General features: G+C 46.8%; 1 protein-coding gene across 11 annotated transcripts in view; it reads right to left on the reverse strand.

Moving 5' to 3' along the window:
• The window catches only part of ARHGEF7 (Rho guanine nucleotide exchange factor 7), a 126647-nt gene that overhangs the window by 52599 nt on the left and 61724 nt on the right, over window positions 1-12324 (reverse strand). For 8 of the 11 annotated variants that reach the window (XR_012120961.1, XM_037024783.2, XM_037024781.2 and 5 more), the window contains 2 exons: window positions 9816-10017; window positions 3826-3914 (listed from right to left, as the gene is read on the reverse strand). Coding sequence is in view for 8 of the 11 variants with exons in the window: in XM_037024783.2 (XP_036880678.1) it covers window positions 3826-3914; window positions 9816-10017 (291 nt within the window). In the remaining 3 variants the exon portion in view is untranslated. The remainder of the gene's footprint in view (window positions 1-3825; window positions 3915-9815; window positions 10018-12324) is intronic. The other 3 variants (XM_073212350.1, XM_073212351.1, XM_037024784.2) reach the window with 1 other exon arrangement.

Below are 12324 nucleotides of genomic sequence, written 5' to 3' on the forward strand. Positions count from 1 at the left end.
CTGTCACCACCAAATGCTGGTGAGGATGTGGAGCACCAGGAAGTCTCACTCACTGCGGGTGGGAACGAAGAACAGCACAGCCACTTGGGAAGGCAACTGGCAATTTCCACGACCAAACATATATCTCACCATATGATCCAGCAATTGCACTCCTTAGTACTTACCCAAGGAGCTGAAAACTTACATGTTTACACAAAAACCTACACATGGATGTTTACAGCAGCTTTATTCATAACTGCACAAACTTGGAAGCCACCAACATGTCCTTTAGTAGGTGAATGGCTAACGTGTTGACCATCGAATGAAACACTGTTCAGCACTAAAAAGAAAGGAGCCACCAAGCCATGCGATGACGTGGAGGGCCCTGAAATGCCGATTACTAATAAAAGAAGCCAATACAAAAGTGTACAGTCTATATGATCCAACTGCAAGACATTCTGGAAAAGACACATCTGCGGAGACAGTGTAAGATCAGTGGTTGCCGGGGGGGGGGTGCGCTGGGGAGGGGACAGGAAGAGCAAGAGGATTTTTAGGGCAGTGAGAACATTCTGTATGATACTGTAACGATGGATACATGTCATTACACATCGTCCAAGCCCACAGAACGTACACCACTACCACCAAGAGTGACGGCTACACTGTGGGCTTCGGATGATCATGATGTATCAGGGTAGCTTCATCCTTGGAAACAATGTACCATCCTGGCGAGTGACACTGACACCGACGTGGGAAATCTCTACCTCCCCCTCAATCTTACTGTCAACCTAACACTGCTCTAAAATAATAGTCTTTTAAAACAATGCCAAAAATACTAAAGGAAACCATGCTTAAAGAATTAAAGTATACAAACAATGACTCAAATATACTCCAGTCAAATGGAAATTATGAATTGAAAGGTGCAATAAAAGTGAAAAATTTGCTGGAGGGACTCAACATCACATTTAAGCTAACAAAAGAAATAATCAGCAAGCAAAGAGATCCACAGAGATTATTCAATCTTCTGAACAGAAGAGCACCTTGGAAACCTACGGACCCCAACATGCTCACATCACCTGAACCACGGGAGTCCCAGAAGCAGAGGAGAGGCAGCTGATCAGTGTTCCTGGCAGTCACGAACCCCTAAGAATCACTTTTCACCTCCCAGGGCTCTTCGGTTTGTCTTGAACATCACACAATGGCAGGAAGATACGTATCCCCCGACTCGTGCCTATGCCCTCATCATCTCTCCATTTCAGAATGTGTGTCCTCCACCCAGAACACGCTCTTCACTGCTCTGCACTGATCCCAAGATGGCACTGGCATGTTCCTTGTCACTGGCTTTAGTAACATCACCCACACCGGCCTTACCTCTTGGAGAGCCTTCTTACGTCTCAGTGGGGTTAAAAATACCCACACTTGGGTAGTTTTCTGTGAACGAAACTGCACAAGTGTGAAAATGCCTAACCCATTATATATTATATTTTGTTCTGCATGATGTATTATTCTGTCTTATTTTACTTTATGAAATTTATAAATGTGGAACTCAGGAAAGCTAAAACTGATCCCTGGCTTAGTCACTAACCTGTATGTGACCTTGGACAAGCCCTGTAATCTCTAGAGCTGTTTTCTCCACAGTAAAATGAGAGTGCTCTATCAAAAGATGATTTCTAAAAATGCTATGAATTTATGTTCATAACAACTACACTTTAACATGCACTATTTACTAATATAGCTTTGTGTAAGCAACAATTTAGACGTGATTTTGAGGTCAAGGTGTTTTCCCATCATTCTGAGTGAGAGAATGGCTGATTCAAAGAGAACAGCGTGTGTGATATAAAGGCTCTTCTCCCCACACAAGCACCTTTAAAGGAGAACATCTAAAAAGGCAGCGATCATGCTTCGGTCTGAAGAGGGTAGAGAGCATAAAATAGAAAAGAAAGCAACCCACCAGGACTTCCAGAAAGCATGATTGCCTAGTTTCATAAAACACCCAACGGAAGTAGGGCTACCCAGGAGACCAGAGAAACACGGCCGGCTCCAAGTGGGAAGGAGCCAGCTTATTCCTCTAGCAGAGGGACTGGACTGCATTATCCACTACATAAAACCTTCCCCAGGAAAGAAACCAGTGTCTCACATAATGTAAGAGTTTAAAAAAGCTCCAGGAGTTAGAAGTTACATTTTCCTATGAAACCTTGAGGAGCCAAAGCTGCCTTCCTGTGGCCACACGCACCCGACCGTCCGTATGGCCCGTCACTTACTAAGGAGCAGATACATTAGTGCAGGCCCGATCCCAGAACCAACACCTGGCAAACAAGGGCATCAACAGGATGCAAGGAGCAGAGACCACCCGGCAAGGCAGGCACCCCAAGTCGGGACACAAGGAGCCCCGGGAGGCCGATGCTCTCTGAGTCTAGAGCTAGGCGGATGTCAGAGGGCCAAGGAGCAGATGCGATTGGTGAAGAGAATGAGAAGTCACTGAAGTAGAGGGTGAGACGCGAAATCAAGGACTTGCAGGAAGAGAAAGATATGGAGTCGAGCGATACGTAGGAAAAGGACAGTAAAAATGACAAGTGGGTCCGCTTGGTGGCATCACACACACAGGCCAGTGACTGAGGAGAAGCACAGCTGTGAACGTATGAAAAGAGGAGACCAAATGGGGCCAGAGGTGAGCAGACACACCTGACCACAGTGGCAGCAGAGCACACGCTGGAGGGAGCAGCACCTGCCGCTGCCACTCTCCGCCATGCCCCCAGTGCCTCCACCAAGGCCTGGCACAGACTGGGCACCTACAAAATACCATTAAATGAATGAATGTTCCCCGCAGCCAAGCAGTTCTGTGAGATTTAAGGCAAATGGAAGGCTAGCGCTCACAAGAAAGCCACGTACACAGACTCATGGCAAAGGCCGCAGTGGTCAGTCAGTGTTGTGGGATGGACTCACTCAAATTTGTCACAAGTTTCCTTAATAAAAGCACAGAAAATTAAACCCTCATGAAGGGCTGCTGCAAAGAAACACTCATCAGTTGCTATTTCACTTGAAAAACTCAAAGTCTCATGGACTCAGATTTATACCTAATCACGAAAATAAAGGTCTGAAGTAGAGAAGAAGTAATGCATGCTTTCCACAAAATCCAAAATATCCATGTTCAGAAAGTTTACTTTGCTGGTTTATCACACTGAACAGACACATGCCAGCAATTTAAAGTTTTATCCAAAGAAAGAATATATTTTTCTTTTTGTTTAGCACATATACAACTGTTTAGGGACAAAGAAGGGTTGGTTAGTTAATAGATTTAATATCACAGGTAGTGTTTTAAGCTCACCAACTGCTCATGTTAAGTTTCAAAATGCACCAAGTTTTAGAATTCTGAAAAACATTTATCTTTACTGTTTAACGCCTAGACACTCTCCTCTAATTCCAAGCTATTTGGTACATAATACATCAACCCCAGGAAAGAGTATGTTAAGATACAAAATAAACTAGAAACAGGCATTGACCTGAAGTACTTACCATCTACACCAAATGTGAGCATATTGGTAGGCAGAGCACATGAAAGCTTTAAATCACATCATGCACCCTTTCAAAATGTCATTGTGGAGACTTACTTGCAATGGTATGGGGAAACAATCACAATACCACATGATGTGACGAGAACAGGGCACAATTCCACACATACACTATACAGAGATCAGAAGGAAATTTACCAGAACACTGACGGCGCTTCATCTCTGTGGCAGATGACTTTTACATCTCTCTTCTACTCTACATAGTTTACCTATGTTCTACATTGCTGAGTTTTAGAGACACTCACAGAAGATATTCTTAAAACGTTTTACAGTTACTCACCACATTGTAATAGCTTTTGTTAATGGCAGTTGTATCAAATCCTTTGGGAGGGCTCTTCAATGCTCCTGATTTGGGAGACACGGGCTTCTCTGAAATAAAAACATCGTATAGTTTTATTGATTAACATGAGAGACGACCAGATGCACCAGTACCCACAGAGCCCAGAGCTACTGGTGCAGCAAGCTCACCTGAAACCACAGACCAGAGGGGAACGCTGAGCCACAGGCCTCACCTCCCTCGGGGACACAGCACAGCACCCACACCTTTCCCACGCTCAGTGTCTGGAGTCCGGGACCCTCCCAGCCCAAACATTCATCACCCCACTCTTCCTGCTCGGGCTGAAGAGCCAACAGGTTATACTCCACTACACTTTAAGCTACACATACAGCTTAGGAGTGTAGCAAAAGCAAAATGGCACCAAACAGAATCAGAGAAAACATGGGCAGATGCAGAACAACACGAAAATGTCAAGACCCCCAGTCTGGACGGTATTTCAAGAAGGATTCAGATCGCTCAAACAGGGTCTGGTAAAGGTAGGAGGCAAAGGAGAACAAAGGCCACCAATTCGAGGCCAAAACCAAAAATACCACACAGCCTTAGGAATGGTACCCTGGGGTCACATGACCACCGCCAGGCCCACTGCAAGGATTCCAAGGTCTGACAGCTGCAGGGCTTCCGTCCAACATCCACTCAGGAGAGACTCAGTCAGCGCACAGGCGCTGAAGAGGTGCCTGCTAACTGGAGACATGGCGCTCTGGTGGATGGGTGATGTCAATCACGGGGTCCGTGAAGCTCGTGCATCTATCGTTGGTTCTACGGGGTGGCTTTGTCTGTTTGGCTATCGCTGGTTCTAGGGGGTGGGTTTTCATCTATCATTTGGTTCTCCAAGGATACTGGGGCTAGAGATGAAACTGAGGCTGGTGGAAGGGAGAGGAAGGAAGAAATTCTGACGAGCATTTCCCAGGGGACTCAGTTCATACAACCCCCACACGTCCTCTGCAAGGTCCTGCTGTAAAAATCACTGTTCTGTTCCACTGTTGTGGTACACAGAACGACACTGAGAGCACACCTGTCAGAAGCTCTCTCTTTAGGTAATATTTCCTAAAACAATGCCTTCAGCCCCAAAGCTTTGGGTCCCTAATTCCAACTGCCTGCTCAGCATCTCCCCATCTCCTCAGCAACAGAAACCCAAAATGAAATCCACTATCTTTAACTGCAGGTCCTCCTCCTAGGCCATCACTCATTTAAATCTTCAGTGCCTCACTGTAAGGTTTTCCAAATGGCTGAAAATAAAGAAAACAGAATGTGTTACTACTAATTCAAAGAATTCTCTCCCTGAAGAATGGACACAGAACTCCATGGGAAATTAATTATCTCTAAGCTGTAAGTACTAATCTACTCTAACTAACACAGTTTCTCTCCCAATCTTTTACCTGCAGCTAAAAATGTAACTGGAAGAAAAACTATCAGATTTTTATACTAAGAAAAACAATGCTTTTCCATGTTTAAAATCTGCAATTTGGGGAAGAACACACAATCATTGCAAATGGAAGGTCACTGAAGCCTAGCATACAGCCATCAAGGTCACAAACAGCATGTGGTGGGGCTCACGTACCAACATGCATGCGAGTGAGACTGACTCATGAGAATCATCTACAAATCACTTCACATCATTATTTTGAAAGCAAATAACTTGCCAACTGCCTCATTTTACTTCAACTTACGACACACCTCACAACACCAAGGTTAACAGAATACAGTAAATTCCTATGAGAACTATAAGGAAAAACACTTTTCAGGGAAAAAAGTTTCAGGCTACCAACATTTAAAGGACAGGCCAAGAGCAGAGCGTGCTGCTCGGAAGGAGGCAGGGGGTAGGCTGTGGCGGAGGGGAGGAGGGGCGGGAGGCCTCTGCTTTTCATCACACGCGCTCCTCTGCCCTGCGGGCTGTGTTGTCACTTACTTGTATGACTTAAAATGTTTTATGGAAGAACTTTTACAAGGACATCTCTAATGCTGGAAGACTTTCAACAATGACCATAAACTACTACACATCAGTGGACCTGACCTACAGGACGTGTCCCTGAAACCGAGTGTGCTTAGTCACCATCACTAGGAGACAGCTCCCAGAACATCTGCGGGCACCTGGCGCCCCAGCTGTCTGGGGGAGTGCACATTCATGACCTTAGTCTGGAGGACCACGCACTCCACACTGCAGACAAAATCCCAGACCCCTCTGTACGCTGTGCTAGTCCCCACATGCCTCACAGCTGCAGGTCTTCCACCTGTTAAGAAACCTGCAGCTGGAAGAGCACGCAGAGGCCCAGCCTCTGATGCAGCTGCACCCTGGGAGCTTCCAAAATCCTCCAGCACGTGTACACACGCACTCCCAAACCCACTCCACACCAGACAGCGGCCCCACGGCACAGGCCACGTCCAGCAGCACCGAGGGAACAAGGCCGGGTCGCCTGTGCCGGTCCCTGCACAGACTGCAGCTGAATCACTGTTCTCTCACAGTAATAACTGCATCCAAAAATCAGTTTGCATTTGATGTCACTTTTTGATGTCAAAAATGAGCAGAAAATACTAAAAAGCAACCAATTTAGCACGTGGCCATGTGAATGCCCGCTGACAACGTGAGATTGAGCAGATCACAATCCGGCGCGAGTTCGCGCATCACCACCAAGCACAGGCTGTTCCTCCCTCCAGAGGACCAGCTCCTAGAGAAGGTGCTGGGGAAATGCCCACACCATACACACTGGGTGAGCTGCCTAGAAACGGGGGAAATCAAACTCAGAATAACCATCTGAAAGAATCCTGGTGCATGTGTCTGCATCCTCATGATGTGGAACACGACCTGCCCCAGCTGGCTTGGCCTCGTGGTGTCCCACAGCAGCACGCCCCCCACACACGGCCCACCGCCGATTGTGCACCTCCACGCCCACCTACGACAGCGGCGGCCAGCTGTCCTCACTCCCAGAGCCAGCCTGTGGCTTCGCTTTCCATCTTCTCTGCATTCAAGAAATGCTCGTGGGCAGGTGTATGTGTGTAAAATATAAGCATGTATAAAGTACAGTAGAAATGCATGGATTTAACATACCAAAACTGCACAGAAACTATATGCAGAGGAAAAACAGTGTGCCCCCCATAAAACAGTATGTATTCAGAAGACTGCATCACACATTTGTTGCAAGCATTAGAAATCAGAAATTTGAAAGAAATTTGAAATTAGAAAGCAGACTCTCAGAAGATGTCTGTCTTCAATGAGGGACTGCTTCAAACAAGAAACCACACAGGTCAAAGGCATGAACACACAGGGGGACGCTGGACAAAAATCCTGCCATCTCTAGCCAAAGAGGGCCAACAGCCACAGCTACTTACACAGCCACAGGCAAGTGGATAAGCAAAATGTGGCTGGGAAACAGACTATGTATATAGTGGTCTCTGCTCCGTTCCCGGCACAAAGCTCCTATGCCTCGCGATGTCCTACGGACACGAGCACCAGGGGCACCTTCCGCTCTAATATGTGGCCTCTGGCCCTGTTCCCAACAGAGCTCCTAAACCCCTGGGAGTGTCCTGGGTGACGGGAGCGTCTGCTGTGGTGAGGACACGGCTGGGCTCCCGGAGGGGGCTGCTCACCAAAGACCGGCCACGACTAGGCACCCCACCTCACCTTAACATACCATCCTCCAGAGGGGGGCGAGGGGCCCAAGACTGAGCTCACCACCGACCATGCCTGCATGAGGAAGCCCGTAAAAGTCCCAGTAGCACTGGGTTAGGAGAGTTTCCAGGTGGGTGGTGCAGCCCGACACACGGGGACGGAGGCTGCGGGCCTTCCAGACCCGCCCGAGGGAGCTCATCAGCTGTGCCCTGCATCACTTCCCTCATCACATAATGAACCAGTGAGCATTAAGTAGTACTTCCCCAAGTCTGAGCAGTTCTGACCAGTCACCAAGCCCAAGGAGGTGGGAATGGGAACCTGGTCAAAAGCACAGCTGACTACCTGGGACTTGTGGGACTAAGCCCTCCCCGTCTGCAGATCTGACACTAACTCCAGGCAGAGGGCACCAAAATTGAACTGCAGTGTCACCAAACTGCTTGCTGTATGGAAAATCCACACGACTGTTGTCAGTTATGCTGCGGGATGAAACAGTGTTGACAGTAGAGGAGAAACTCAGAGGTGAGGCCATTTTTTCTCATCAGTGCTCCATCCGATGGGATATTACTCAGACTCAAAGAGGAAGTTAATTCTGATGCGCCACAACATGGATGGACCCTGAAGACATCCTGCGATAGGAAATAAGCTGGACCCAAGAGTACAAATACTGCACAAGTCCACTCACATGTGATTCTCAGAGCCACCAAATTAAGTGGGGGCTGCCAGGGACTCGAAGGAGCTAGGAATGGGACATTATTTACTTCCAGTTTGGGAAGATGAAAAGGTTCCAGAGATGGTGGTGGTGAAGGCTTCACAATTATGTGCAATGCCACTGAATTGCACACATAAAAATTATTTTTTTAAATGGTTAAAATGGTAAATTTTACATTACATGATTCTTACCATAATTTAAAAAATAATAGGGATGCTATTTCTTAAATACCTACTATTTGAGGGCACTACTGAGAAAACACTTGTTATATCAAAACAGTTACATTCACATTTAAAAATCTTTTTTCTTGCTACCTTAAAAAATAAAATAGCAGCACCTGTCATTTGCTGAGCTCTTGCTCTGTGCCAGACTCTGTAGCACAGACTGCACCAGCCTGAACCACTGACTCCCTCCAAGGGGGGCCGGTCCTCACCCCACACCTGCGATGCCGTGGGCATCCGTGAGCATCCCCGGGTGCTCACACGGCCACACCCAGCAGAGCTGCGGTCTGGCAGCATGCGCTTTCCACTAACGGTAACAAACCTGCTCTTCCCCAAGCAGAACTAGAGAAGCCACAGGAGGTACCTTTCCAGGAAGGGGACGATGCACAAGCCAAGCTACACGATATTCTTCGCAAATCTCACCCACCCCTCTACAGCCATTCACTCCTCCACTTTAAGAGGTGGGTTTTGAAATCTTATTCTACTTTTAAATCACCTCAGAGTATCTAGAACCAAGCTCCACATAAATTTAAAGCTTTATACACGGAGGAATCTGTGCAGGCCAGACCCATCCGGCGACACAGACAGTGCACAGCGCCCTGCTGATGAATTAATGCTGCTTCAGGCACGAATGGAAGACTGCCAACGTCCCCATGCCATGACAAGCAGGGCAGCACACGTGCACTCCCTACCCCCCACATCACGCCCTGGGCACTCAGACCTCCAGCATTAAAGAACTTCACCCCACAGTCCCATGACGTAAATCACAGAACCCCAGGGCCTCAGAACTGTCAATTCTACAACGTGAAGCGCACCTAAATGGAAAACAAGAAATGTCAAATACCACTATCCCCTCTCATTTTGAGATAAGCCTCTGAGTAATTACTCAAAGGTCAGTAAAATAATGTTAAACAATTTCACACAACATGGGGAAGATGATGTATTTTTAAATACTGTTAGTACAAAAAAAAATGACATAAATTACTCCACATGATTGGCAAAAGAACCCATTGGTAATAAAAACTAAATACATCCTGCCTAATATTACAAACTCCAAATCCTGATGCTGGCCCTAACAAAAGGATAATAAGTTTTATTTTGCTATAAAGTATATCCACAAAAATAGAACAGATTTGATATTCTCCTTACATATGGAAAATAACAGTAAGTCTCTCTGCCAAAGTCACAACCAAATGAAATGCTAGTTTCTGACTGTGGAGCCTTTATCCCAGACCTTTATCCCAATGTGGGGTAAAGAAAGTCCCTTCAGCCGAACAAAGAGGGAAGAATCTGAATCCTCAGCCCAGGGCCATCCACACAAGGCCCGCTGGAGGAAAGCCCTGAGCCGGCACCCCGGCGCTCCTCTGGCAGAAAGAGCTCCGGTCCCCCCACCACTTACCACTGGGCTTGACCTCGCGCACATAGTTGCTGGGGAACCAGCCAGTCCTGCTGCCGAGCGAGCCTTCCCACCAGCCCCCGTCCTCCACTCGAGTGACGTGGATGACGTCTCCTTTCGTGAAGGAAAGCTCGTCTTCATTGGTCTGCTGGAAGTTAAACTTTGCTCTTACTACCAGCTGATTGCTGCTATTGTCGGTCATGTCCTAGAAGGGGGGAGGGGGAGGAAAATGCCGTCAGGCACAGTGTGCATCACCACAGGCAGGACTGTAGCATCGCCCCTGCCGAGGTCAGGCAGTGAAGGACACGGACACAGGAAGCCTCCTGAGTCTCCAGGGCCCTGACCACCACTCTGTTCCGGCCCAGGGGAGACCCTAAGTGGCTTCAAAGACCTTCCTCACCATGGCAAGCCTACACACACACGCCTTCATGCACGTTTGTATGTCATTACACGGTACGTAACTCTACAGTTCACAAAAAGTCAATATATGATGGTCGCCACTTCGGTACGACACCTCATTTCCTTAGTCTTAACTGAGGGCATGCCATCATGCTGTGTGGTTGGGCCATCAACTGCTTATTACAATCCTCCACTGGATTTGAAGCTATTTCTAGTATTTTTCCATTGCAAAAGAAAAGGCTACATTAAAACTGTTTGCTCATCTATCTTTGAACACACCTATAAATAAGCCAATACATTAACTTCAGCTTAGAGAACACGTGTGACATTTAAAATTGTAATACCTATTTCTAAACTGCCCTCCAGAAAGGTTCTACAAACTTACACCAAGTTACATGCCCACTAACAGTATCTAAGCATTCTTTTTTCTTGGAATATTCACCAACACTGGGTATTGCCAAACATTTTATTTTGGGGAAATACTGTTGGGAAGGAATGGTACCTCATTCAATCTGCATTTTTTTCTCAGAGATCAAGCACATCTACAGATCTCTGACGGTGGGAAGAGGAAGGCAGACTGGCTGGTTTCTTTTTATCTCCATCTGTCCCAGACCAGGTGGAGAGGCTTGCAACCCAGAACTGCCAACAGGAGCAAACAAACAAAAAACCCAAGAAAAGGCTGCTCTGTCTTAGCCAAGGGGTTGGAAACAGGCAGCAGGCCTAGTCACCCACTGAGAGCAAGTGAGCCAGCTCAGTCCACAGCTGGGTGTCCACGGGGACTAGGCAGGACATCCCGTGCCCCACCCAACACCAGGGTGTCACCTGTACCAGGGACATCAGCAAGCACCCACCCCCACCAGATGGCAGCAGGCAACCCCACCTACTCAGCAGGTTTCCCTGACCCTCCACCACCTCCCCCACCCCCATCCAGCAGCACCTGCAGGGGTTCAGCAGGAACCCCAGTGGCAGAGGTGGAGGAGTCCACCCACACACCACTGCAAGGACCCCAGAAACTACGCTGTCGCTGGAACCACAGCCTGCCAACATGAGCCACACCATCACACTAAACCCAGAAGGGGCCACGGCTGCAGCAGAATCCTGCATGGCCTCATGTGCTCTTCCTAAGAGTCTAGGATATACACAAAAACACTCATTCTGAAAATGAGGACAATCACAGCTTGAATGAGAAAGACACTGCCACCAATGCCAAGATAAAGCAGATGCTGGCATCATCAGAAAGGGTTTTTCATCATCAAAAGGCTCAAAAAGCAACTACTCACTGGAGATGGCTGGTAATTATAGATTTGCTTAGTTTATGTCACCGTATTCCTATTATGTCAATATGTGTACACAAGTTAGTTAGTAGTTTAAAACCTATACATGCTTAAGTTACTCTACAAGAAGATATGTCAAAGAAATAATCAATCCTCCCAAGTTTCCTTCATATGCTACATCTATAGCTTTTCTTCTTCCTTCCTAATTACAACCCTTAAATAGAATCCGTGCCTCATATCGAATTCACCGAGTATCATAATTCCTCCAAGTGGTAAAGATACCTCGAGACAAGTGCTGGGCATAGAAGCCACAGGGCATAAATCTGCAAAGAAGTAAAAAGCTAACCTTTTCAAACAATATTGCTTCTCTCTCACTTACCAACTTTACATTTCCCTGTATGGCCCTGGAAGATGACTGGTTAGCCAGAGACGGGTAAGATCCCTCAAGGGAGGAACAACCTAAGACAGGCACAGTCGCAGGGGGGCCATCAGGTGAGAAATCGGGGAACAACAGAGGTGAGGCTCAGAACCTCACCCCCCCTGTTTTGAGAGAAATCTTCTGCATCCGTGGATGTTTCATTGCCCTTGTCTAGCTCGGATTAGCACATAGTCTACAGGCACACACCTGATCATCTACAATTGCTCTCTTACAGCACTAAATTATGTTTTCTACCTTTATCTTGCATCTACCTACCACTTCAGCATTTTATTTAAAAAAATAATAATAATAGTAATAAGGGAGAAATGTGGGATTCACATATAAATCAAGTATAAAAATCAAAAGAATATTCATATTTGACCTGATTGTTTATAGTTCATAATGCGTGATCAAAACTGAA

Source organism: Manis javanica, chromosome 9 (genome assembly GCF_040802235.1).
Source record: "Manis javanica isolate MJ-LG chromosome 9, MJ_LKY, whole genome shotgun sequence".
In the NCBI taxonomy this organism is placed as follows: domain Eukaryota; kingdom Metazoa; phylum Chordata; class Mammalia; order Pholidota; family Manidae; genus Manis; species Manis javanica.